This window comes from Oxyura jamaicensis, chromosome 2, assembly GCF_011077185.1.
Source record: "Oxyura jamaicensis isolate SHBP4307 breed ruddy duck chromosome 2, BPBGC_Ojam_1.0, whole genome shotgun sequence".
Classification (NCBI taxonomy): domain Eukaryota; kingdom Metazoa; phylum Chordata; class Aves; order Anseriformes; family Anatidae; genus Oxyura; species Oxyura jamaicensis.
Window position 1 is genome coordinate 45,930,322 of NC_048894.1, and position 25,269 is coordinate 45,955,590.

At 44.6% G+C, this 25,269-nt stretch overlaps 2 protein-coding genes across 10 annotated transcripts in view; both read left to right on the forward strand.

The window, feature by feature from the left end:
• Positions 1-5,352: 5,352 nt before the first annotated feature.
• Positions 5,353-25,240, forward strand: XCR1 (X-C motif chemokine receptor 1). 2 transcript variants are annotated; one of them, XR_004748087.1, is made up of 3 exons: positions 5,353-6,590; positions 9,748-9,754; positions 25,229-25,240. XR_004748087.1 is itself a non-coding variant. In XM_035317081.1 (1 exon), exon 1 carries the CDS (start codon positions 5,450-5,452, stop codon positions 6,464-6,466), a length of 1,017 nt encoding a protein of 338 aa, XP_035172972.1. In that variant the 5' UTR covers positions 5,353-5,449; the 3' UTR covers positions 6,467-8,064. The 2 variants fall into 2 exon arrangements, 1 of the variants encoding a protein (XP_035172972.1); XM_035317081.1 differs by lacking the exons at positions 9,748-9,754; positions 25,229-25,240 and having other exon boundaries at positions 5,353-8,064.
• FYCO1 (FYVE and coiled-coil domain autophagy adaptor 1) overlaps positions 14,319-25,269 on the forward strand; it is a 48,909-nt gene continuing 37,958 nt past the window's right edge. For 6 of the 8 annotated variants that reach the window (XR_004748083.1, XM_035317021.1, XM_035317024.1 and 3 more), the window contains exons 1-2: positions 14,319-14,478; positions 23,587-23,771. Coding sequence is in view for 7 of the 8 variants with exons in the window: in XM_035317021.1 (XP_035172912.1) it covers positions 23,717-23,771 (55 nt within the window). In the remaining variant the exon portion in view is untranslated. Of the gene's footprint in view, positions 14,479-17,075; positions 17,377-23,265; positions 23,488-23,586; positions 23,772-25,269 lie in introns of those variants that run through there. The other 2 variants (XM_035317023.1, XM_035317022.1) reach the window with 2 other exon arrangements.

A 25,269-nucleotide genomic window follows, 5' to 3' on the forward strand; every position in this document is an offset into this window, starting at 1 on the left:
TTGGCAGTAGAAACCTACAGATATGTTCTGCCTTGGTAGTGGAAGTAAGAAGTCGATTTGCTCTGTTTAATCTGACAATACAAAAAACAGCAAAACAAACAAACAACAAAACAAAACAAAAAATCAGCTAGTACTAACCAGAGTGATGCTCTTTTCACAGATGAGTAACAGAGCATTTATAGTCTCTGTGGAGCAGATGGGAAAGAGGTATGTCACATCACTGTCTGGCCTGCAAGAAGGCCTCCAGCACCAGCTGCCTTGCCAGAATGTAGCTACTAAGAGAAATCAACTATGTGCCAGACACTGATATTTCTTCATTTACAAAAAGCCAGCCAAATGAAGAGGCCAGATTGCCCCTTCCCCTTTCCCCAAGGGAGTGCCAGGGACACCCAGAGTTGCAACCGTGCTGGCACGAGGCCTCCTCTGGACAACTGCAGCCTGGGTGCCACGCAGGTCTCTTTGGCTGATGCTGCTCCTGCCCAAGCACTTGGATAGCTGCTGCCACTGAAACCTGCTGAGCAAAGAGCCGTGGGCTCTGCTTGTGCTTTCCAGCATAACAGCCAAGGTCCTGCAAACTAGCAGGGTGGTGGGAGAGGGGCTGCTGCGGTGCCCCAGGATGGACATGTCAAAATCCAGCACATCCAGCAGGCCACCCGCTGCAGCATTTTTGTTCCTTGCCATCTCTTCTGCCCAGACACAAGGTTTGGGATGGATATAAAGGTAACTACCCATTCAAAAGCAGTGCCAGAGTGCAAATGCCAGATATTTTCCCCTCCAACCTCTAGAAGAGAGGAAGCTATTGTGAAACTGTAATAAAGGGTCTGGAGGGTGTGTTTGCAGCTTTTGGGAAAGGAGAAGCTGGAGAGGGCAAGAAGAAAACATCATAACCTCTTCCTCATTGTAAAAACAGACTTTGCTGCCAATTGTACCCGCACAGCCACTTTGGATGAGGGGGAAGGCTGCTGCTTCAGCAATGCTGTGGCAGCACTTCAGCTGGGGCTAACAAGCATTGCTCTCTGCATGGCAAGTCCCACAAGTGTTAGTTCTGTGTGTGTATATATATATACACCATGGGCTGTCCCTGCCTTGACTGTAGCGGTACTTGGCATGTAAACTTAACACATATGTAAATGTCAGGAGTGGGGTCCTGGCTCTTAATCTGAGATGTTTCTTCCTCCCTAGACATGTGTTTTCACAGGGCTGATGGCCAGGACTGAGAGGCAGAGCTCAGGGGCAACAGGAGGCCACCGAAGAGATGGGTTTATGGAGTGCATGACACCTGCCTTCTGAAACCTGTAAGGCACAGGTGTAAGCACCAGTCCCAGAAAACAACACCAACTCCAGAGAAGATTTTGCTTTAAAAATTGAGAAAGGGTTTTCATGAGTAGATAGCCTTCTTGGGGCTCTATAGAATTGAACTGGGCAAGGGAAGCCCCACTGACCTCTTACGGGAAAGAAGCTGAGATTTTTAAAGCATCTTACAGCAGCAAAAATCCTGCAGGTTTCAGTGACCTCTGCAGTGCTCTAAGGGTGCAGTCAGGATGCATAGTGTGGTGTCTAAGGCACACTGAGCAACCTGGCACTGCACTATTTGGAGCAGAGATGAGGCCATGGGGGAGGCTGGTCCTCTGAGAGTCCACGTGCAGCTCTCTGGGTGTGTATGGAGAGAAGTCAGTGCAAAACTCAGGTAGGGGCCATGGCAGTCTGTCTGCATATGTCCTGGTTTCACTCTGAGTATTTTGCCCATGTCCTGAAGGAGTTTGTTACCATGTGCAAAGCTCCTCTAAGATAGACAAGAAGTTCAGTGCCGACCATGCTGTCCATATCTGTTTGCATTTTGGGCCAAGCCCACATCCTAATTATAACTTCCAGGATGCTACTGCCCAGCTCCTGCATGTGACTCCGAAGGTGTGCTCCTAGACTGGTGCCAGTCATAGTTAGGGCAGGAGAAACATTATTTAAAGTGTTTTAGCTTCCTTTAAATTAAAAAGGCTGCTGCATAAATCTGATTGAAAAACTAAAATCCCTTTCTGCCAAAAAAAGGTCACATTTGGGATTTACTTTTTTCTGTCCCAAATTGAGACAAGACATTGATTAAGGAAGTAGATACCCAGGGAACAGAAACTGATTTTCTGACTTCACCTTTGCTGCCTGGGTAGCTAAAAACTTTATATTTTTCCTGAGAAACCTGGTGAACAAGCTGTGAAGCCCAGAAGCTCCTGCAGGAGCTTGAATGAAGTGAGACCAAGATGCTCCAGAGGTAGCTCCCATCATTGCATGCCTTGTGATAGGTCCCATCATTGCATGCCTTCTTCGTGAGCCTCTAGGCTATATTGTACACCCCTAATGGGACTGCACCTTCCCAATAAAGATGAGCTTTACCTCACTTTTTCTATGTAAATGCCAGGAATCAGCTGTGAGGGGGCTGTCTGCTGTCTGTGCTCAAGGAAGAGCTGGTGTAACACCCAGCATGGTGCAGCTCCCATTGCTGCCTCTCCTTCCACTGCCTGCAAGGGGAACAGGCAAAGTTCCCCTGCAGACACTCATTCCAGTGCTCAGTTCAAAAGAAAAAAAATAAAAATAAAAATAGAAATAAAAAACAGCACCAAAAACTAATGAGGAATATGTATTTCCAGCTGACAGAGGAAGTCTAGCTGAATTTTCAGAGAAAGACAAAGCTGAATCAGAGGCCTTTAATAATTGCACTTACGCATATCTGTGTAAAAATTATTATATTTTTCTGTGATGCTCTAAGACAAAGTACAACATGGCTGAAAATGATAGCTTCTGGTAAAACATAATTTTCTGGATGAGAGTGAAACAAATATTGAATGCCTTGCAGAGTGCTCCTCACAGGGGCAAGGATGATTTTGAAATGTAGGATGTGTTTTTATTCTGTTTCTACTTGTCCTGAAAACAGAAATTAAGGTAATTTCCACCCTCCAGCCAACTTCTGCTCTCAGTTGTACCATACACTGAAAACAGCTCTATGATTTGAATTTCCTGTGTGATGCTAGCATGTTCGTAACCTGTTGATTTAATCACCTCAAGTTTTTATCTGCTTTGCATGTCTTAACTGAAAATCCATGCATCATAATGCATTCCTATTCACAGAGAAGGAAGGAGATCAAATGCAATACAGAAAAAAATACAGGTTTGCTCCCAAAGGTTTTATTTCAGATCTGAAGCTAGAAGGAAAAGATACAAGTGCCTCTGGTTCCTGTAAGGCACTCAATCCCATCACCAGTGTAGCAGAGCTTCCCAGGTGGTACAAACACAGTATCGAAGCACATCCTCAGACCCACTTGGGTCTCACCTGCGCTGTGATCACAGCATGATGGCACAGCATGCCAGGCAGCCTGTGGTCCTTGGAGGCCAAGGTGGTGAGCTCCTGGGTGCAGGGGCTTTGCCTGGCTGTGCAGCTTTGCACCAGTGCATTGGCAGCCCACAGCCTTGCCCATTTGAGGACGGAGTGTCTTCTTCTGCCTGCTCAAATTCCCACTGTCCAGATTTATCACGATGGCAGCAGCACCACTGGAGAACGTGGCTCCAACCTCACTGAGCAAGAAAGCCCAGGCAGACAAATGAATTTATGCTGTGAATCAGGGCACCAACCAAGAGCTCTCCTTGCAGCATTATGAAGCAACTGAGAAACAGCTAGTTCCCAGATTTTTTTCTTTCTCTGGAAGTGCCTGGCAGAAGACCAGAGAGGAAGGGCAGCGAGTTTTCTGAGCTGGCCCCACATAACTGTGTCTGTCTCCTCCCAGAGTGCAGGACAGAGCATTTTGAGTCCGCTGTGCGAGGTGCCCAGGTGGGTGGAGATCTGGAGATGGAAGCAGCTGGATTTTCTGGAAGGGTTTTCTATCTCAACTACTTGTGTGCCTGCATGCAAGATCAGTGGTGTCGCAGAGGATGAACACAGTCTGTACAGACTGGGGAAAAAAATTACCACCTCTTATCACCAGATCTGAGACAGCACACAGAAGGGTTCATATCTTTCTCTTTAATTAGCACTTATCCTTTATCAGACACAGTCTCAAAACACCTTTGCAAAGCGGCTGTCTGTGCCTTGTAAGCAATGCTCAGCTCGTGACGGCGAGCAGGAGGGCAAGCAGTGGGGACCCAGTCTCCGAGCACAGTCTGCCCTTCAGCAGGGGTGTGAAGAGCAAAATACCACTGGCCACCTTTTCCCCTTCGCAGCGAGGCCTCTCTGCTCCCTTAGGGCAGTCACCGCGGAGGAGCCAGACCTCCAGCCTGGGCTGAAACAGGGCACGACGATGGTCCGGACCATGTATTGCTGAAGAGAGGGATCAACCTGCTGACAGCCTCGGGCGGTGTTTGCCCGGCCTGCCTGAAGATGGCGGCACGGCGCAGCCTGAGGGCCGCCGGCTCAGGCCCCAGCCGGGTCGGTGGCTCTGGTGATAAACGTGCCGGGGCCACTCGTTGTCTCAGGGGCTACCTGGTACTGAATACCCCACGTCCCTCGCCTCCAGACCCGGGTTGCCACATCCCAATGGTCGCTGGTGCTGCCTGTGCCAAGCTCTGGCTGACCAGAGCCACCTGCGGGCATGGATGGCATCAACTGCCAGGAGCCAGCAGCGCTCCCCTGCTACTCTTTCCTGGCGTAGATATAACCTTTCTGTCCTCCAGCAGCAGGTACTCGGACAAGTATCTTTTCCTGGCTGTAGCAGGCAGATAACGCTTTTGCTAACCCCAAAATGAAAATGTTACCAACAGAATTTTGGCCTGAGTTTCTTTCTTGTCAGTGGCAGGCCTGTCACTGGTTTCAGTCAAATCAGGATTGAAAGACAGTGCTGCAGGCAAGCCTTCATGTGGGATAATGTTAATTTAGACTTTGAATCATTGGTTTTTAGATACCAACCAATCCCTAGACAAAAATCTGAAGGAAACTTTTCCTGTTCTTTGTTCTTGCCCTTGTTGATACTGGAACTCCATGGCTTTCTGTTTCTCCGTGTTGAACCTCAGTAACAAAGAATCACATAGTCAAGTGTTCAGAAATTTTATACCACTTCAGACACCCTAAAAAACAGTAGCAGATTTGAAAGTCTTGGCACCTGAGATACTTACATTAAAAACTATGCCATCAAGGTTCACGTAATAAAGGTTTAACAATTAACAGTTGTCACTGACCATATTGGTTTAGAAACATCTTAGTTTTTGACTTCTTAATTATTTAAGATCTTGATGCAGCTTTAAGGGCAAATCTTTAGTATCTATCTGTTCATGCTCTATTTGTAAGAGGAAATGATTCCTTTCTCTCCCCAAACTAGGACAAATAGGATAGTTTCACTGCTTCTTTTCTTCTTTAAAACAGAAGCATCCCGAGTGGGACTTAGGTTATTGTTTTGCTTTTCACAAATACATTACTTTCACTCCTGTGATTCTTTGAAGTAGCTGCTGGAGAACAGTGTGAGGTTTGCACAGCCAAATGAATGAAGAACAGTATCCAGATGATTCAGATAACAATTACTCATATGAATATTCCATTAATGAAAGCAATATCTGCGAAATGGGTAACTATTTTGTGTTTTATACCCATTTCACTACTGTTATCTACACTCTGGCATTTTTTCTTAGCCTGCTGGGAAATACTCTGGTGTTATGGATCCTATTCAAATATGAAAACCTTGTGTCTTTAACAAACATCTTCATCATGAATCTCTGTGTCTCTGACTTGATATTCTCCTGCATGCTGCCTTTCTGGGTAGTGGACCAGTCCTTCGGGTGGATTTTTGGTGAGTTCCTTTGCAAAGCAATGAATGCCATTTTCTCCATTGGCTACTACAGTGGTGTTTTCTTTTTGACTCTCATGACTATTCTACGGTACTTGTCCGTTGTGAACCCTCTTTCCACTTTGAGATCACCGACACAATGCTGTGGTTCTCTGGTGAGCTTGGTTGTTTGGACTTGTAGCATTTTAATTGTGGTTCCTGAGGTGATTCACACCACAGTGCAAGAAGACGTGGATGGGTACAAGACCTGTGATTACAATGACTGGAAATGGAAAAAGGTGGATGTTTATCAGAGAAATGTACTCTTCCTGTTTTCCTTTGGGGTTATTATATTCTGTTACTTCAGAATACTGATAATTCTGCTAGGAACAAGATCTCGCAGAAAGCACAGAACTGTGAAACTCATCCTTATTATTGTGATGGCTTTCTTCCTGAGCTGGGCACCTTACAACATCCTCAGTTTTATGATTACTTTTCCACCATCTACCTGTCAGTATGAAAAAGACACCGCCCTTGCTTTTCACATCAGCCGTAAAATTGCTTTCTCACACTGCTGCCTCAACCCTGTGCTTTATGTATTTGTTGGAGTCAAATTCAAGAGACATTTGATACGTCTATGCAGCCAGTGCTTACCTTGTGGCAACAGTCAAGTTTCCAGCCCCAGGATCTGTTCTCAAGGCAAATTTCACTATGAAGATGCATCCATCTACTGAAGGGATACCTAACTATGAGCACTTATCCTGGATAAACTTTAAGATTTTAAAAGCTGTGGATGATCTCTAATACTTAAAGTCACTTCCTTGAGAAAGCAACATAAATCTACTCATTGCAAACATAGTGTGGTGGGATGGAGAAGTGACTTCATTGGTGTGTAAGTCTTTATGCTTTTTTTGCACTGTGAGATGGATTTTCTCTTATTTACATTTTTTTTTTTTTAAAAAAAAAAAAAAGTTTGCTTTTTCCTTTGGGAGTTAAACATCAGGTCTTAACATGAATGGTGGTGCACATTGCTTTCTTGCCTACCATAAAATACTTATTATAGCAATGGACATGTAAGGATTTCTGTGGCTTTTAATGCTTCACAGTGTTTGTCATTGCTGAACTCACTGGTTCTCTCTGTGTGTAAATGTTATTTTACCTATTGATAGGCAAATGTATATAAAACTAGCTTAGTGTATAGATTTCACTAACCAGTAGTTTGACAATGGTTTTAAGTAACAATTCAGCTTTTTTGGCAGCCATCTTAGCTGACAAGAGATTCTTCTCAGCTTTCATATAGTTTATAAAAATCAGAAACTCGGGAATACCCATAGTATGATATCCTGTATCAGAACCATCTGGAAGCCAAAATGCCTAGGGAAGAGTAAATGAGGCAAACATACATGATGCATCCAAATAGTCTTCATAGGGTTTGCCCACAGTTTCTAATTTGTGCTTCAGTTTAGCTGCCAGAACAAATTGATCACATCTTGTCCCTTATCATCAGATGTGCCTCTCTGAACAGGTCAATAGTATCCCAATACTACTATAATTGCCTAAAACTTAAAAAGTAAAAATAAGGTTATTCATTAATCCCATAGGGAACTCACTTGTGTCCAAACCATGGAAGGGTGGAAGTTGCCATTCATCTGGTCGGAGTGGCGACCAGACTTTGGCTCTTGCCTTCTGATAAGGGATAAGAGACACTTGAAATGAATATGATTGTTTTTACTCACTTCAAAAGACTTTGGACCAGAACTCAGTATCTTCAGCTTTGAAGAGACAGTCTACTGAAGGACAAAGGGTTCCGCATTTTTCTTCTGTGTTTGTAAACCTGGAGTTCTTCTTGGATACCAAGAAGCAAAACTCTGAGGGGGAAATGCTGCAGCAGTGAGTGGAAGAAGGTCTTACGCACTTAGATCATTTCGACAAATTGTCATTCAACTCATTGTCTTAGAGCTACACTAATCTCAATTTTTTTACTGTCAGTACTTTTCATACTTAGCTAAAAAAGTCAAGAATTATAACTGAAGCACAAGATATTTAAACAGTCCTGCTCTGCTCAGTGTTTAACAAGTTAGTTAAATCTGTTTGTAGCTTGAGCATATTTTGTAACAGTATATCTGAGCATGTAAAGGGAATGCTGTATATTATCCAATTGTAATGCTGCCTACTGCTGCCAAAGTAACCCAGCATGTAAAGAGTTCCTCTCCTGATATAATGAAGTGGTACTAATAAACAGTCTGAAATTCAATAGAATATTACACTGTTACCTTTGTTCTCTGCCTTTGGTAACTACCTATTAAATTTGAGGTATTTTCAATTGAAAAAATTGTGTATTTTCATAGATTCATTTTACCTTGCAAGAGACTTCTGGAGGACAGCCACTCCCCCACCCTGCTCACAGCATTCTGTCATCCCTGTTTAGATGAGGCTGCTCAGGGCCTTGTCTGTTCAAACTCTGAAAACCTCCAAGAACAGAGATTGCATAAAACTACTGTGGGTCCTCTGTTCCAGTGCTTAACCATTCTCATGGTGGATTTTTTTTTTCGTTTTACATGAACAAAATTTCCCTTGCTGTAAGCTGGTGCTGCTCCCACTTGTCCATTAAATGCACTTCTCTAAGAGTATGGATCTCTTTTCTCTATGGCCCCCATTGCATAGCGGAAAAGAGCAATCAGGTCTCTGCTGAGACGTGTTTTCCTGGGGCTAGAGAAACCCAGCCAATCTAGTTTCCACGCACATCATGTGCTCCAGCTCCCGAACCATCTCGGTCATCTTCCATTGGTCTCACTTCAGTCAGTCAACCTCTCTGTTGTATTTGGGGAGCCCCAGAATGGATATGCTACTCTGCTTATGACCACATGAAAATCAGGTAGAGAGGAAAAATGTTTTTTTCTCAACCCACTGGTAATGCAGGGTCATACATAGTTAGGCTTCATATGCAAGGGCATCTGACTGAGTTGTGTTCAACTCATTGTCCACTTGAATTCCCAGGTCTTTTCCAGCAAAGCTGATCTCTAGCCAGGTGGCCCCCAGCCTATACAGTTGCAGGGGGTTAGGCCAGCCAAGGTGCAGGACTTTGCATTTGCCACTGTTGAACTTCCTGGGCTCCTGTCAGCTCATTCCTCCCGTTTTCTGAAGACTTCTTGCATGGCAGCCCTGCGACTCACCTGCTCCATCTTAGAATCATAGAACCAATCATTTAGGTTGAAAAAGACCTCGAAGATCATCAAGCCCATCAAGTTTTACTTGGCGTCATCCATGATCTTGCTGAAAGTGCATCCTGTCCCATCATTAAGCTTGCTGAAGAAGGTGTTAAACAGCACTAGCCACGAACAGGATTTGACCACAGCTGTTTGGTAACGGCTTCCAGGAGAATTCACTCCACCATCTGCTGGGGCACAGGGGAAAGGCCCACAGAAAACTGAGCATCACTGCCATAAACCATCAGAGCCCCAGCTTCGTGAAGCTGTGGGAGCCTGTTTCTGTCAATGATCTGCCAGCAGGGGAAAATCCTCACTGGTAAGGGGTAAGGCAGGTAACTGAATCAATCCTTTCCATGTCTAATGTACATCCTTAAATAAAATTATAAAATTTAAAATCTACACATTTACAAAATCAACCTGCTCCCACTAAAATCAATGATAATTTTACCTCTGATCATAGTCAGGACAAGAGTCAGACACTAGGCTCATAAATGGGTGCAATGTGTTGGACAAAGCCTGGCACACACTGCTTATTGCTGGGGGTATTTTGATCAGGAAGAAAAGATGCCTCCTTCTATAACTCAGTATTTTGAAAGCACCAACATGTTATTAAAATCATCAATAAAATTCCATTTTGTCTTCTCCTTATAGTTACAAAGCAGTTTGAAACGCTCTTGCTCATCCAGTGTTGAAACTGGAAGGCCCTGTGTTCAATGGAGAGAAGTTTGCCTGATACTTTCTATACCGATCAGACACCTATGTGTTCTTCGGGAAGCAAAACTAAAGTAAGTACAAAAATTAGAAAGGAAATTAGTGTAAGTTTGCTGTCAGTCAAAACGAGAACAGACCATAAGAAGTATCAGTAAAGATGACCTATGAAGACTAGTTATGCTTCACCACGAAAGAGGAACATAACCACCAGTACTTTATGTACCAGCACAGAGCCGTTCTTGAGATGAACTCACCCAGTCCTAAGCAGACCAAGTTTTAGTGAGCCACAGGCCCATTGTCTTCACATAACGAATCCTGACCACGTTAAGAATACGATGAACACTGAAGTCATCTCACAGCGATTACGCATGGGAAGGGACTGCCACTAGCAGTCCTTCTCTGCATTTCACCTTCCTCACGTAGGATTGTTAGTGGTGAAAGAGCACAGAACCTGGTAAAGCAAGCCACACAGAAAACTATTTGAGTTTTGCAAACAAGATGATTATTGATTTCTTACTTAATCTGAGAAGGCTTGCATCTGGGCTGGAACACCACCACAGGTTGGGCAGGCAGTTGCCTTTTTCTGCAGAAAAGGATCTGGGGGTCTTTGAACATAAGCTAGCAAGCATGCTTGCAGCAAAGAAAGCCAGCCACATCCTGGGCTGTATTAGCAAGAGCATAGCCAGTAGAACCAGCAGAGTGATCCTTCCCCTCTTTTTGGCACTTTGTAAAGATGCATCTAGAGTAGAAGCCCAGTATGTGGAAGTCATAGACCGGTGGAGGCCACCAAGCCACTTGGGGGTTGCAGCATGTGATGGACAGGGAGAGGCTGAGGGAGCTGAGTTCATCTGGCCTTAGGAAGAGAAGGCTCAGGGAACAGCACACGGTGTCTGCAGCTTCCTGACTGGAGGATACGGAGAAGATGGAGCCAGATTCTTCTTGGAGATAACAATGGGATTGCTTCGTAACAATGGGATTCAGAAGCAACAGATATAAACTGATACCTGGCATATTCCAGTTAGTTATAAGCATTTTTTTTCACTACAAGAGTAGTCAAATACTGTAACAGAGACTCCAAAAGGTGGTGGGATTGCTGTCCTTGGAGGTGTTCAGGAGTTGACTGGACACAGCCTTGAGCACCATCATTTCATTACATCTGCTTTGAGCAAGAAGACGGACTAGAGACCTCCAGAGGTCCCTTCAAACCTAAAGTACTGTATGATTTTATAATTTATTGCTGGAGAAATGTTAAACCAAGCAAAAGTTGCTTAATTGTTTTAGAGTAGGATTCAGCCCGAACAACAGCATTTTCTAAGGAACTGAACACAAAACTCAAAACTGAAAAGTTAGGTTTTGTTGCCCGTAGTCTTCACTGACCCTATGCAATGAATATGTCATGGAAGTGACTGATTTCCTAGTTGAGATTATGTCTGGAAAAAAAAAAAAAAACAACAAAAAAAAACTACTTAAAGGTCTTATTTGCTTCTGTATGTAGGTAGGGAAATGGCTGGAAAGATTCATCCATGGGCATGTAAACAAAAAATCTCTGTTGCGTACAGGACCAGTATGCTTTACTGCATAGATTTGATAGGTACCGTATGAAAGGGAGAGTTCTGAAAGGAAGCCAGCCCCTTCTGACAGATCATGGGCATTTTTAGATAGGAGCTTTAGGCTCTGTAAATATCCAAAGTATGTATGTATCTTTGGTTTGAAATCAGAAGAGCAGTTTAAGACTGGAGACCCTGCTGGAATGAAGCAAAGAACTAAAAATGACAGAGAAACGTTCTGGGAGTGGAGTACTCACTCCATGCTGAGGAATTTTTGAGATATCAAATCCAAAATACTTTTGTTTTTTTTTCTTCCAAATAATGCTGCTTTCTGAGATTAAGTACTGCTAATTGATGGCTACATCCTTCCAGACATCTTAACCAGCTCTTAATGTCCAAAGCCTTAGTATGCTCTTTATCCATGGGCCACACATCTAAATGTGTGTTGAAGACTAGTTCATTTAAAGTGTACAGTCCAAAGTCAGTGTCCTGGCTCTTCCGTACCATTGCTGATTCAGCTGAGCCAGTGCTAAATCAATTCAAAATCTTGCTACCTCACTTTATTTACACAGGGGTGAAGTGCAGCCAGTTCTGAGCTCCTAATTCCAATGTACCAGGTGGCAGTCTCAGAAGCTGAACTGATATAAGCAGAGTATTCTTCCAAGACCCTCAGCCACCTTGTCCAAAAGGCCAAATTTGCTTGCAGAGGTTTTCCAGAGCTCTGCTGTTTTTATTTTGCCTGCTCCTTTCTTTACACCTATTTATAACCATTTTCTCTTTGTCCACCTATTCAAAACAGAACGCAAAGCAAAATGCAAACAAATGCAAAAAATGCTTCCAAAGCTTTCTCCCTGCAGTCACAGAAAGTCTCTGATGATGAACAGCAGCGTGTTGTTCAGTCTAGCTACAGTGGTATGTTAATCTGCTGAGGGTGACCAGGGAAGCTGGGAACTTGTTGCCCTCATAAAATACCTCAAGTGCCTAGTGGAAGCAAAACCCTCCCCGGTTATTACATGCCAATTAACGCTTTAAAAATAATATGAACATACAACAGTAAGCTCAGAAAGATGACAGATGCATTCTGCAGACATGTACTCAGGGACCACTATGTAACATTTGCATAATATAACAGCCACGGGAGACATTTTTTCTGGTTGTCTGATGGAGCCCAGTTAGTTAACAGGGTTTAACAAAGATCTCTAGTCAACGAGGCACCAAACTGCTGTCAGCATGACATGATTGATGACAGTGTGTAATTTTACTTTATGATGAGCTAAACAGTGTGAATTGGCTTGCCTCGATAGAGGAAAATCTTCCCACATAAAAAGAGCACCTTTATGCAAACTTATGCACCATTAAAACCAAAGGCATCTACATTTCTTTGCAAATCTTGTACAGAAATGGCTTCTAGTGCCACCAAAACCAAATAAAAAATCATGCCCAAATTGCGTTTGCAGAATCACTCTGTGTAAAAGAACTGCACCCAGCAGGATCTAAGCTCCACTTTCAATGTTGGCAGTTGATTTTAGCCTTTATATAGTTATATTGACCTACCATATGGAACAGAACCTAAAGCATACAGCATGACTGTTTCATGATCCTTAATTGAGTTATGTACCTTTACGGAATATATTTACAATTACTTCCATAACATTCCAACAACTAGTCAAAAGATATTTCCCAACAAAGGTTTTCCATTTGCTGCTGTGACTGACATGACCTTTCCTGCAATAGTAAAATTGACAAAAATTCCCATCCAGCTCATCCTAGTTTATGAAGAAGTTAATCTACAGATTTTCTCGAAATAAAAATGAACAACATAAATGAACAGAAAATGCATTTATTTTTCTGGGGTGTGTTTATAAACGGATCATAATTCAGTAATTAATGTTAATAATTAAACACTTCTTGCCACAATTAAATACTTATTCTTGCCACTACACATTATGTAGCTTGACACTACATAATTAAAAAGTGGGAGCGATCTATTCTACTTCTTTATATGTGAGAAATTAAACCACACAATGATTTTTTGAAAATATGTAAAAAAAAACTCCACTGCACTGAAATTATCTGGGATCTGATTAATCGTTATTTGCATCCGATGACCCTAAGGTTACTTTTGGAAGACCCAGTTGCCTGCCGATCAATGGAAAACAAACATTTGTTTTCAGCAGATGCTCCTGGTTGTGTACTGCATGATGCGGCAAAGCATGCTGAGAAGTCAGGCTAAATGTGGTTGCTTCAGAGCAATGTAAGACATCCCATTGCATTTCATGAGTCATGTGCCCAAAGCATGCTTAGCCCCATAATATGCACTTCTGAGGACATTAAAATGTTTTCAGGCTTTTCAAAATCATCCATTAGGTGAAGGCTATTGACCAAAACTTTAAGGTCACCTACTCATCCTTAAATTGAGGATGAAAAAAATGAGAATGATGGAGGCATGTCAGTGACTACATGTATCATGTATTTCCTCGTAGCCTTGAAAATAGGATGCTCTGATCTTATGGCTGCCAGAGCTAAAGTTTATGACATTAATATAATCACAAACATTGTGGCAGTAATTGATGACAAACTGTTTGATCACAAGTTTTATTTAAAATCGTTTATACATCACATAATGATAATGAAAAAAAAAAAAAAGTAGAAATGGACTGTTTGTGGAAGGAGAAGCTTATGCAGGGAGACGAGGTGTGGAAGCACCACATTAGGAAGTGATCTTAGGTTCCAGTTTCACACCCGTGTTGTCCCAGTCTCTTATGCTATGTGGCCTCCTACATTTATAGCTGTGGGAAGTGTTTTCCTGTCCTCAGCAGGGACAGAAAGGGGAAATCTGCTACTTACTGGCTTTATCGAGCACGACTTTCAAATTCACTGCAGTGGTCCGTGCAAAGATGAACTGGTACGTACTCAAACTGCATACACAAACAAACAAAAACACTGAGCTGTAGTAAAAGTGTCAGTGAGTACTACGCAAAAATTATACTTCTTGACAGGCGACCTTGCCTGACAGTACCAGAAACCACCCCCAGCCTGCAGCCGTTGGGGACAGCGGCGATAACTCCGCCGAGCGCATTCTAAACCCCTCGATTTTCACGCTGTTGGCCTCTCCCGAGCCTCCTCCTCCTCCTCCTCTCCGGCCAGGCCCCGTCCCGGTGCTGAGAGCGGCGCCCCGCCGCCACCTCCCCGCGGCCTCACGGGACTTGTAGTCGGCGGCGAGCGGGGCCGGAGCCTGTCCCCGGGCGGCCTGGCCGCGACATGGCGGCCGCCGCGCAGGTACCGGCGGCGGGGAGGAGGCGGCGGCGGTGGCGGCCGCAGGGACGGGGAAAGGAAACTCCGGCGGCGCCCACTTGTTGCCGCCGGAGGCCCGGCGCCGAGGGGAGGAGCCGCGATGCGGCCCCCAGGCGGCTGCAAGGGTTGGGGGCGGCGGGGTGAGCTCGGGGGGCGGCGGGGGGCGGCTGTCCCCGCACACGGGCGCTAATGGGGCGGGCGATGGGGCAGAGGCAGCGCCGGGCGGCGTGCAGGCACGGGTGCTGGGGGTGTCCTCACTGCCCCCCTTCGAGCTGTGGTGGTTTTGTGCCACCGTAAACACGGCGCTTTCCCCCCACCCCGAGCAAACCCACCCGGTGCCCCTGGCCCTTCCTCGCTGCTCCCCGAAAGCCAAACGCCCGCCGCGCTGCTGTGTGCCCTCACCGGCTGCGAAGTGCTGACAGGGACAAATATTTCCCCCGGCCCTAATCCCGCTTGTCCTTGTGTCGGCAAATCTCTGGCGGATGACAGGGAGGGTTTTGCTGGCACTGGCTCTCGTCTCCAGAGCAGATGCCGGCACCCCTGCGGCACACATCGCTCCCCGCCACACACAGCTTTGGGGAAGGCTGGCGTGACATGGTGGGCAGCCTTCGCGCTTGGGATTCTCCTCAGGTAGACGTCCTGCGGTGGTCGGTCGCTCTGCGGAGAGTCTGTGCCCCGGCCTGCCGGCTGGCAGACCCCTTGCTGCTTCAGCTGCTTGTGGAGGAATCTGGGGTCCTGGTTGTTTGTCCCGTGGGCTGTCGTCGTGCCGAGCTGCCTGCTGATTTTTGCCAGCGCAAAGGCTTGTTTGGCGTGCGGAGTGGGTCGGCTGCAGCTGTCACGCTCCGGGTTCAGCCTCTCCCTTTGCACTAAGCTGCTTCTCGAGTGTAAACAGAGGAGGAGGAATCCCAGGCCTTTTATCTTTTTACTTCTGAAGAGTGAAAGCGGGTGTTCGCTGTGATTAAACTCGCAGGGCACAGCGTGGACTTGTCAGCAACATGGCGACGTGCTTTCTGTTGGTGTTTTTGTTTTCAGTTCTGGTGTTAGGCGGCAGGAGACAAACTGTCCTGCAGTGGTGTATTTTTTATTTTCCACATACTGTGTACGAGGCAATTTCTTAAAGTCCTCCAGGGATCCTCCTGGGAGTGCTTAAATTTAGATGTTCCAGATGGTCCTAATAATGTTTCCAAACATTTGTGTGTAGAAGACTGCACTGCTGTTAAAAAGTTGTGTCGAAACCACCTATGGTGAAAAACAAGTGCAAGCTGGTTTTGCTTTTCTTCTTGCTGCAGCGTATATACATTTGCCAGCGTTTTGTGCGAACGTGGGTGGTTTTGCTACTTCTGAAGAGCCAGTTAATTAGTTATGGAGCCTATTTCCTTGTATACAGGAGCCTCTTTTGTACATGAGCTGACAATAGTGAAAGGGCGTATTATATCTGTAGTTCCTCTCTCCACTGCTGGGCGGTTACATAAAAGGAAGGGGAATTTGTCCTCATGTCCTGAAGGCCAGGTCTGCTAAGACATGGTCAGTGGGGAAGAACACTATTAAAATATATATTTTAGAAGTGTTTGCTTGTAAAATTGCAGAAATTATCAGAATGGACTTAAGGAAAAGCAGTGCTGAAAATTATTTTTAGCTTGGGTGGTTTGTTTTTCTTAGTAGGTAACATTTAAAAATTACAGTTTCCCATTTGTGAAACAAACCCTGAACCCATCTGGTATTCTTTAGGTGCTGTTTAGATTATTGAAGTAAAGGGAATTGTAAGAGCCCTAATTGGTTTTATTATTACACATTATTACTTTTATTTATTTACACACCATATTTATATTTGGTTTTGCCATTGCAAAGATATTTTTTTTCAGTGTGAATCTAGTCTGAATCCTTTTCATATTTGCCTGTAGCAATTCCAGTTTGCTCAGGGAGTGGTGGTTGGTTGTGCCCAAAAGTGCCATATTAGTAATAATTTGAAGTATGCTGTCCAAATGTGTTCAGAAGGAGGCATCACATTTTGTAACAACGGTGGAAGGAGCAGGAGAACCGTTTATATACACTGTCTCTGTCTCATAGTGCAGGGAAACCCTGTGAAACCTGCACATGGCCTTAACTCTTACACCCTTGCCGCTGGTTTAATATTTTTGTCCATCACAGTGTTATGTGGTTGCTGATGATACTGTGGTCTAAGCAGGATATTTGTAAACAGTTAATCCGCCAGTGTGTCTGCCATGACATTTAATTCACTGCTGGGAAGGAGGATGGTCCTGCTGCTGCTGCAGGCCAGCTTGGGTTTTGAAAGTGAGCGGGTTGGATCAGGCGATCCCCGAATTACTGGGCTCGAGCCCAGCCTGCGTCATCTGTGAGCCTGTCTGTCCCCAGCAGGCTGAGAGGCAGCACTGGTGTACGGGCTCCGCTCCCAAAGGCTTCCTGAATCTTTGGGGTTTGTAACTCTGAAATTCTCCCTTCACCATTACAGGGAAACTTGGAGACAACAGGGCGAAAAGGAAATACTTCCTGCTGCAGAGGGAAGAAAACAGGAATTTTTGCTATGGGCCCAGGGGTGGCATGATTCACTCAGTCAGCCTGGGTTGTCTCAGCTTTGTTTGCTTAATGGGCTTGCCTCCTGTTTGATCTGCAATTGTGCGGCCAGCTCCTGTAATTTTCAGTGTTGCTTGTTGCTTGTTCACACTGGGAGCTACAAATAGGTCAGGAGTTGCCCTGGGGAGCTCCCGCTGCTGTTGGCTGGATGGAGGGCAGATGGAGCGCTAGACACGGGCAATTCTCAACACCCACCTGCCGCGCTTCCCAGAACGATTAGTTGGAGGCAGCCTTTTCAAGCGCTTCTGAAATCTCTGCTTGGAGGGACGGTGTGGAACGATAGACACAGAGGTAAAAAAATCCTGCTGAGAGGAAAGCCCCCATTCGAATGGAGGCAGTTCAGAGTTATGGTGTAATGGTTGTTGCTTTCAACTATCCCCAAGCCTGAGAGGAACCTGAGATGGTGCGTTACTCAGGCCAAGCTTGCTGTGGAAGTTAACACGGCACCCATTTCTCAGAGGCCAACTTGGGAGACCAGAAAAACAAGCAAGCAAGCAAGCTGAGCATCGTAAATCACTAACAGTACTTTGCAGTTGGAAGTCCTCCAGTCTTTCTGTTTTTACAGGTATCTTTATGATGCTCCACAGAGTAGCATCCAAGCATATGGTCCCTGATTTGAAGAATACGTAAGAGAGATGTAAATAGCTGGGCGTGTTACGGGGAGGAAGGGCAGGTTCCGTAGCAGGGAGGGTACATGGGCTCATGGCGAAAGTGGCTTGGAAGAATGAGGGTGCAAAGGGGGGGAAATATTTTCATTTTTGACTGACACCTGTCTGTTTGACTCTCCAGTTGTAGTGGGAAGGGTGCGCTTCCCCATGGGGAGTGAAACCAGGTTGGAGCAGCTGAGGAGAAGCAAGTCTCTGGGAGGTTCATTTGGTATTATTCTCAAAATTATTGTTTGATACTTGGTACTTATTATGAAGATAGCTTAACTCATAGATTCCAGCAAGCACTGCGTAGCTTTCCTGACATGGAGTGAGGTGTGGCATGCCCTAGGCAGTAAGGGCAGAAGAGTTAAGAGCGATACTGGTGCAATTCCTGTTATCAGAGGAGCACTCTTCTCTTTGTGAACTGACTGCTTCCTCAAACAGGCAGCTTCTATGTCATGGGACGGGGCTGAGACAGGCTTGTCTTTGTGGGATAAGTACAAGCTCATCCTTGTTTTCTGGCTGCCGAAAGGGGTGATTTGCGTTCACGTTGCTGGTTATCAATGTGAGGAGTACCAGAGACAGTGCACTGTATTCTCCAAATTAAGAAACACGCAGTCTAACGTGTCTGTCCAGTTTGGCAAATGCTGGATGTGATCTTTTAACCAGGTTTAAGTCGGGCCTTGAAGTGGAGGCCTGATTCAGTAGGTGCAGCGTTAAAAAAAGTTGTTAGGGTTGCTAGCTTTCCCCACAGAGGGTTAAAAGTAGCTCTGTCTGATGGAGTTCTTATCAGGCCACTTGTATACCCTTATCTGTTGCTTGGTTTTGGCCTTTTTCTAAGAACAGTTGTCAAATACAAGGAATAAAATAGGGGGAGAACGCAGGCCAGCTGTCCATAGCACAGTGAAGTTTGCACAGAGACTGCTAAACTTTACCAACTGATTCGTGACAGTCAGGTGAGGGTTGGAAGCGGTATTTTAGGAATGTCATTAAGTTGTATTCTTGGGCTGAAAAACATTGTAAAAATATCTGTAGAGCTCAAGGACCTACCCACAAAAGGGCTTTACTGTAAGGAACCCCTGTCTATAAACATGCTGCTCTTCTAAAAAACGTGAATGTTTTTGTGCACTTCACCTCGTTAACCGTGTCCCCAGTGCTATGATACTCTTTGATTTTGTTTATTTGTTTATTTATTTATTTATTCTGGACATGTATTTTCTGCAAGAAGCATTTTATTACTAAATGTTTATATGCCCCCGTTTAACACTTCAAAAGAAGGTTTTCGTGTATGGTGGTGTCAGGGCGTGGGAATCCTGTGTATGTTTGCAGTGTGTTCTCCTGCTACCTGGTAGAAGTATTAAAAGAATTTAAAAAAACAAGCAATGACAACAAAAAACAAATTCAAAATGTGTTTTTGTAATTGAAATGTGAAGTTCTTTTGATGCAGAAAGCGAAGGGGGAAGATTGATTTAACAAGAAAATTTCACTTCTCAGAGGGGAACTGAGCTTCAAAACTCAGAATGGAAACCTTAGCTGACCTTCACGCTTTGCCTGTCTTTTGTTTCTAATTGCCTGATTCAGTGCAGCCCAGTGTGCCTTTCATCGGTCACTCACATACCTTTATGTGCAGCGTGGATGCACACAGGGTTGAGCTGCCCAGCTGAGCTGCATTGATGCGTGCTCAAATCTGCCGCTCACCTCAGACCCCTCTGCAGCAAACAGTTCTTCGGCTTAATGTAATGGATGTGCAGGTGCCTGAATGGTGCCAAGTGAGAAAAATCTAGCAGCACAGCTAGAGCAAAATCCCCTGGGACTCTGTTCCTTGCAATATCTAAGTACAAAGTACTTTTTCCAGACAATTATTGGAATGATTTTTTTTTTTTTAAACTAAATCGGTGGTATTGCGGTCCTGGGAGGCAGACTTTCTTTTCCCAGTTCTTCTTTCATGTTTGCTGTGAGATCTGCCTTGTGTTCCTCTCTCTGTGGTCACTGTATGCCCAGGTGGGTTGATCTTCTATGTCATACTCTAGAATTGTCCATCACAATCATCGGTCAGCATCCACGTTTATGGGACAAGTCACCTTCACACTACACAAGGGAATAATAGAGGTAAAATTAATGTGACTCATGCACATAGGATTTGGCTCGGCATCCTCGCTTGCCTGTTTTGTTTCATGAAGAGTGTTAACGCACAACAGGTATAGAATTGCAGATGACTAAAGGTCTTGTGATCGCTGTACGGGAGATCTCTCTCTGTAAGGGAAGCGTGGCGTAGTGCCCGTGTTTGGGGTGGCTAGACCAGAAAAGTTGTGTTAAGATAAAACATTACTGTAAGCAGTTTAAGAACTTGGTTTCCAATGAATTTGTCTTGCAGACCTGGTTTATTTTTTCAGCAGGGTTACCCCAGGTCTGCAGTGTGAGCTCTGCTCTTGGTGTGCGCTGAAAAGGCTGAGGGGTGCGTTCTCTGCTGGCAGGCTGCAGCCAAGGTCTGTCTGCAGCATTTTGGTCAGGGAAGAGAAACTGCTCGTGGAGCTCTTCCCAGCTTCCCGTTTTGATTGCATGTGGAGGAGCATAGTATTTTGAAGACTTCTACATTCTGCCAAGGTTGCCTAAAATCAACCAGTCGATTCAAAAAAGCGTAGCTGCTGGAGATGCGGACATGCCCACAGTAACACAGAGAGAGATTTTATGAAATCAGAGCGAAAGTAGGTCACTGTAGCCACCCCGCTACGCAATGTAATTACAGACATTAAGTTTTATTTGCTGTTTCTTCTGTGTCCCACTAACTGTCAAGCAAGTCTTTTTCCCGTGAGTGGGCTGTTTCCTGCTTCCTTCCTTAATCTCCCTGATAGCCTCCTCCGCAAAGAAGGTTCTCACCCACACATGGGTACCTGAACCAGCAGGAGAGAGAAGAGCTATCTTCTGCCACCGGAAGGCACAGCCCAGGGGACTGGTGAAATATGATGTCTTCCTTTCTCTGCCTTACTTGGTGCCAGGTCCTTGGTGCAGCTCCACTGAGTCCTTGACAGCGCTGCAGTGTTTTACAAGTTAACGCTCATGGCTGTAGTCAAATGCTGTTACATAAGAGGTTGTGATGCATCACCCACAAAGCTTTTGACCCAAAGCAGGTCACTTGTGCCTCACACATGTATCATGCTGCTCAGACAAGGCAGATAATTACAGACACACATAATAGGGGAGGAAATGCTTGGAGGAGCAGGGTCATGCCCTAAACCATCCTGAGCAAAATGTCTGTGGTCAGGAAGGGCTAGATCGGGTGTTTGCAGAAGCTCTTCCTACTCTGAAAGCCCAGGAAACCAGTGCAGGTGCGTGGTCAGCTTTCTTTGCCAGTGGGAGGTGAGAGCTCTGCACCCTTCTGTGGCGCGGGATGTGTTGCACTTTCTAGGCACATCCCTGGAAGGACCACGGACAGGAGATGTGCCTTTCTCCCTGCTTAGCAGTGAAGAAGGCAGGTAGAAAAGTGCCGTAACCAGGCTGAAAGATCCCCATCTCCTCTGAGAGGAGAAGGAAGTAAATGCGTATCTCACAAGCAGGAGCTGATACAAGGAAGGGGGAAACTGTGAGACCTGTACTGAGGAAAGGGGGATTGGTGAGCAGACAGGAGAGGAGTGGGCTGTGCAGCCACGCACCTCCAGCTGAGCTGCGGTCTTTTTTCAGGGCTCACGTATTCTGCTGAGGAGATCCTAGCAGGGACAAAGATGTGTGTTCTTCCTTCGCAAGGTCCTGAGCTGCTCCTGTCAGCCACAGGATACCTCGCGTCCTGCTTCCCACTGGCAAATGTGGGCCCAACATCAGCGTCCCACCTCTGCCACCCTTCCCAGGCTGTCTACGTGCCTGCAGCTGGCCTGCAGCAGCTCTCCTGCCACACCTCGTGCCTCAGGAGCCTTGCACCAGGGCTTGTTCTGGCCTTTAGGAGGGACAAGCAGGACCCTTTGCTCATTTCTCCCGTCGTGTGAGGGAGGGCGTTTGGGTTGGCCGTGTGCTTTGGCTTGCCACAGTCTGCTCTTTGTACCTTTGGGTAGCGGTTGCCAGGCTGAACAGATAGGGCTGATGTTACCGTGTGTTCTTAGAAGAGGAAACGTTGACTCACTGCTTTGTTACTACTTTTTCTCGTCAGTATCCAAATTCAGTGAGTTACCAGGAAATGGGGTCTGTGCAATCACCGAGTAGAATCAAGATAGGAATATTGTGTACGTGATATTGTTGATTTACAGTGAAAAAAATGTGTTTGGCAACCCCTTTTGATTGCACATGGAAGAGCACAGTATTTTGAAGACTTCTACCTTTTGCCAAGCATCTGGTACGTTGAAAAGAGGTCAGCAGGACCACGCTGTGCTAGTCTTCTCTCCCTAAAGCAGCACGGTTGTGGTGGGGATGTTGCAGGCCAAGGCCCTTCCCCACGTCGTCCCCACGACAGCGTGTCCTAACGTAACGACTGCCATTGAAATATGGCAATGAAACCAGCAGGTAGCAAAGCACAGGTATTGAGAGAAACACACTAAGAAGCATATTTTTATTTTTATATTTACGATGTCTCGCTTAAAGGTTTTCTTTGAACCACCTCTACCTTGTATCGAAAATAAAAAAATAGAGGGTCACATCAGGGCAGTTTCCAAACGATACCTCGATATATGGGGTAGAAGGATGATTTGCTGGATCCGTCCAGACCCCTACTTGAACAATGCCATTTTAATTAATTTGGAGGTGTAAGAAAGAGATGGGAGAGGAAATATGATCATTTGATCTAATTGCATTTGCATTTCAAAAGCTTGTCAGATTTTAATTTTATTTTAATTTAATTTTTAATTGCAATTTAATTTCATTGTAGTTCAGCCTGAATGATAACACCAGCACAGAGAGGGAGCAGCAAATTTTCTATAGGTTCAGTACTTCAGGTGCTATGCTTGCTTGAAAATTTGGCTGTGCCACTGCAGGCAGAATTGGGTACAACCTTTGAGGACATGGTACTTGGAAAGTTTCCTGTGTAGTTTCCATGTGTCTTTTTTGAGTTATTGTTCCCATGAGTGTTTGAAAGTTTGGATCACCAAGCATGGTTGTGTTAATAAAGCGCTTGAGGCTTTTAGTTGATCTTTAATCCTTTTATTTTAATTAATGAATAAGTAATTCTTCACAAATGCTAGGTATAACTTACTCATCATTGTTTTGAGCAGGGGCGGTGGATGTTCTGATGTGCAAGGTATATTTATCCAGCCAGGAATGCTGTCACAGCTTAAAATAAAGCGGTATCCTCTTACATGTGTTGGGAACAGGGGGTTCTGAGGACGGATGAAAGATGTTTCTCATGCTAAAACCAATCTCAAGTGCTAAGTATTTTGCTAACTTTTAGGAGTTAAAAACATCCTCCAATGCCAGAGGATCAAGCACGTATCACTGTTGGACACCTTGACCTGTGACTAGGCCGTGTCTTAAAAGTCTCCCTGAAATGGCGATGTTGTTGTATCTTTTTACTCTGCAGGCTGCAGGGAAGGTCGGGCAGAGGGTTTTCAGAGGGAAAGTCCCGTGTCATCAGAACCTCCGTCAGGGTCATGAGATGAGTTGTGTGAAATGCCAGCCTGAGCTGGACTGTAAGACTGACTGTGTCGTAACTCCAACGAGGGAAGACTGCTCTCTGGGGTTTGCTCAGTAGTTTTGAAGGTGAAAACAGAAATAACTGAAATGGAAAGCGAAATCTAGAAGGAAACATAAAGGAGGTTTCTGGAAAAGAGTTGGCAATGTGAGAATTCATTACTAACCAGGATTTAAAATGCCAAAGCACCTCTGTTATGCTCATTTGAGAAGATAAAGAGTTGCATTCTATTTTTGACTTTTACAGAGTTGCAAGTGTCACAGAGAAGAATAATCTTCATCAGCCCGGTGGTCATCAAGGATATGAACTCTGCTGTTGTTATCTAGATGGATGAAAAGGTTAACAGCCCAGAAGGGGAGCCTCTTTGGTTTTTAAGATGGCAGCAACTGGTGGTGAAAGCCAACTGCAGCGGATTATTAGGGACTTGCAAGGTATCATCCTGACAGATTTGTTCTATATGCTGGACTGTATCCTTCTTGTTTTAGGTAACAGAGTGTAGGAACTGTTTTTAGTTGTCTAACACTTCTGTGCAGCAAGTGTAACAACATAGTTCAAGGAGTGCCATGTGCTCAATACAGATGTGACTGTTTTTTTCTGAAAAAAAAATAATCAGAATCCTAAATTCTTAAATTCTGCATATTTAAATATGCACTATTACAAATAAGCATTACAATTAAAAAAAAATGTCTGCAGAGTAGAATTAAAATTATTCTTTTGCGTGGTGTGAGCTAGGGCTTTGTTTGCATGAGTAGAACTATGCAGTTATAAGACTTCCTGTGAGAAGGAGAAGGGCTGATAATTAGACCATCCCTTGATGAAAAGCTGGCATTGAGTTCTTCTACTATGGGAAGGAAAAAAAAACAGGAGATCAACCCAAAATGGGAATGGAGACCCAGAGGGAGAGTGCTGGACAATTGGATCTGCTCTTCTTGCTGCAGTGGAACATGCTTTCTGTGCATCTGATCTGTCCTCCACTAGCAGTAGCCAATCTCATTTTCTGCAGTTCTGCTGCAGGTAGAATTGGCAGCAGATCTGTAACCATTTTTCTGCTCTTTCTCTGTCCTAATCAGCTGCCTACACCTAGATCCAGGTATTTTTCCTTTTCATATTGATTAAATGTAAGGTATGATACGCACCAAAGCTAGCAATCTAGATCTTCCTGTAGGTAAGAGAATCTATGTGCCTGCTAAAAGGAAGATATATTAATTTGCAAAGGGGATCGAGTGTGACTGGGAGCTAGGGCTCACTCAGGTGCCTGAAAGAAGTACAAAACCAAGTGGAAAGCACAGTCAAAATCATTAATTCCTGATGCTGAGAATTGCACGCATTGGTGGCCAGAACATCCAGGGAGACAGCAGAGTTTGCTTTGACTTGAGTTTTTCTCACCCCCTATGGGAGTAGGTTTTAGGTAAGAGGAGGTGTTGTATCCTTATTTTTATGTACATTATTTTCCCATTTGTGTTTTGTAAGCAGCACAAGCTGAACCTTCCTGAATAAAGCACGGAGAAGATAAATGTGCTGACTGAACAACTGTTACCATTTTACTGATCCCCTTTAGCAGATTACATTGTCCTTTCTAATCAGAATTCTGTTTGTCCTGTGGCAATAGGAAAACCTTAATGTGCATGAGGCAATCAAAAAAACATTTCTCTTTCCTCTGCCGAAGAACCAGCTAGCAACTGTGTGCTACCACTTTTTTGATATGTGTTTGGAGGAGGTTCTCTTTTTAAGAAGAAATAAAAACTCAGTATGGCAGACTGATGTGACCTGAGCTCTGTTTTTTGTTATAAGAAGGTATTAAATTGCAAGCGTTTCAACAAGCTTTATGCACTGTGATTAGGACATTTGATTGATGGAAACTAAATACACACGCATAATGTCCAAGCAGAAAATCTATTTGCTGAGTTGCTTATGAATTCAGTCCTATGT

Excerpts from the sequence above, each read along its gene's own strand:
- XCR1 (XM_035317081.1), top strand. The coding sequence starts at position 5,450 with ATGAATGAAGAACAGTATCCAGATGATTCAGATAACAATTACTCATAT.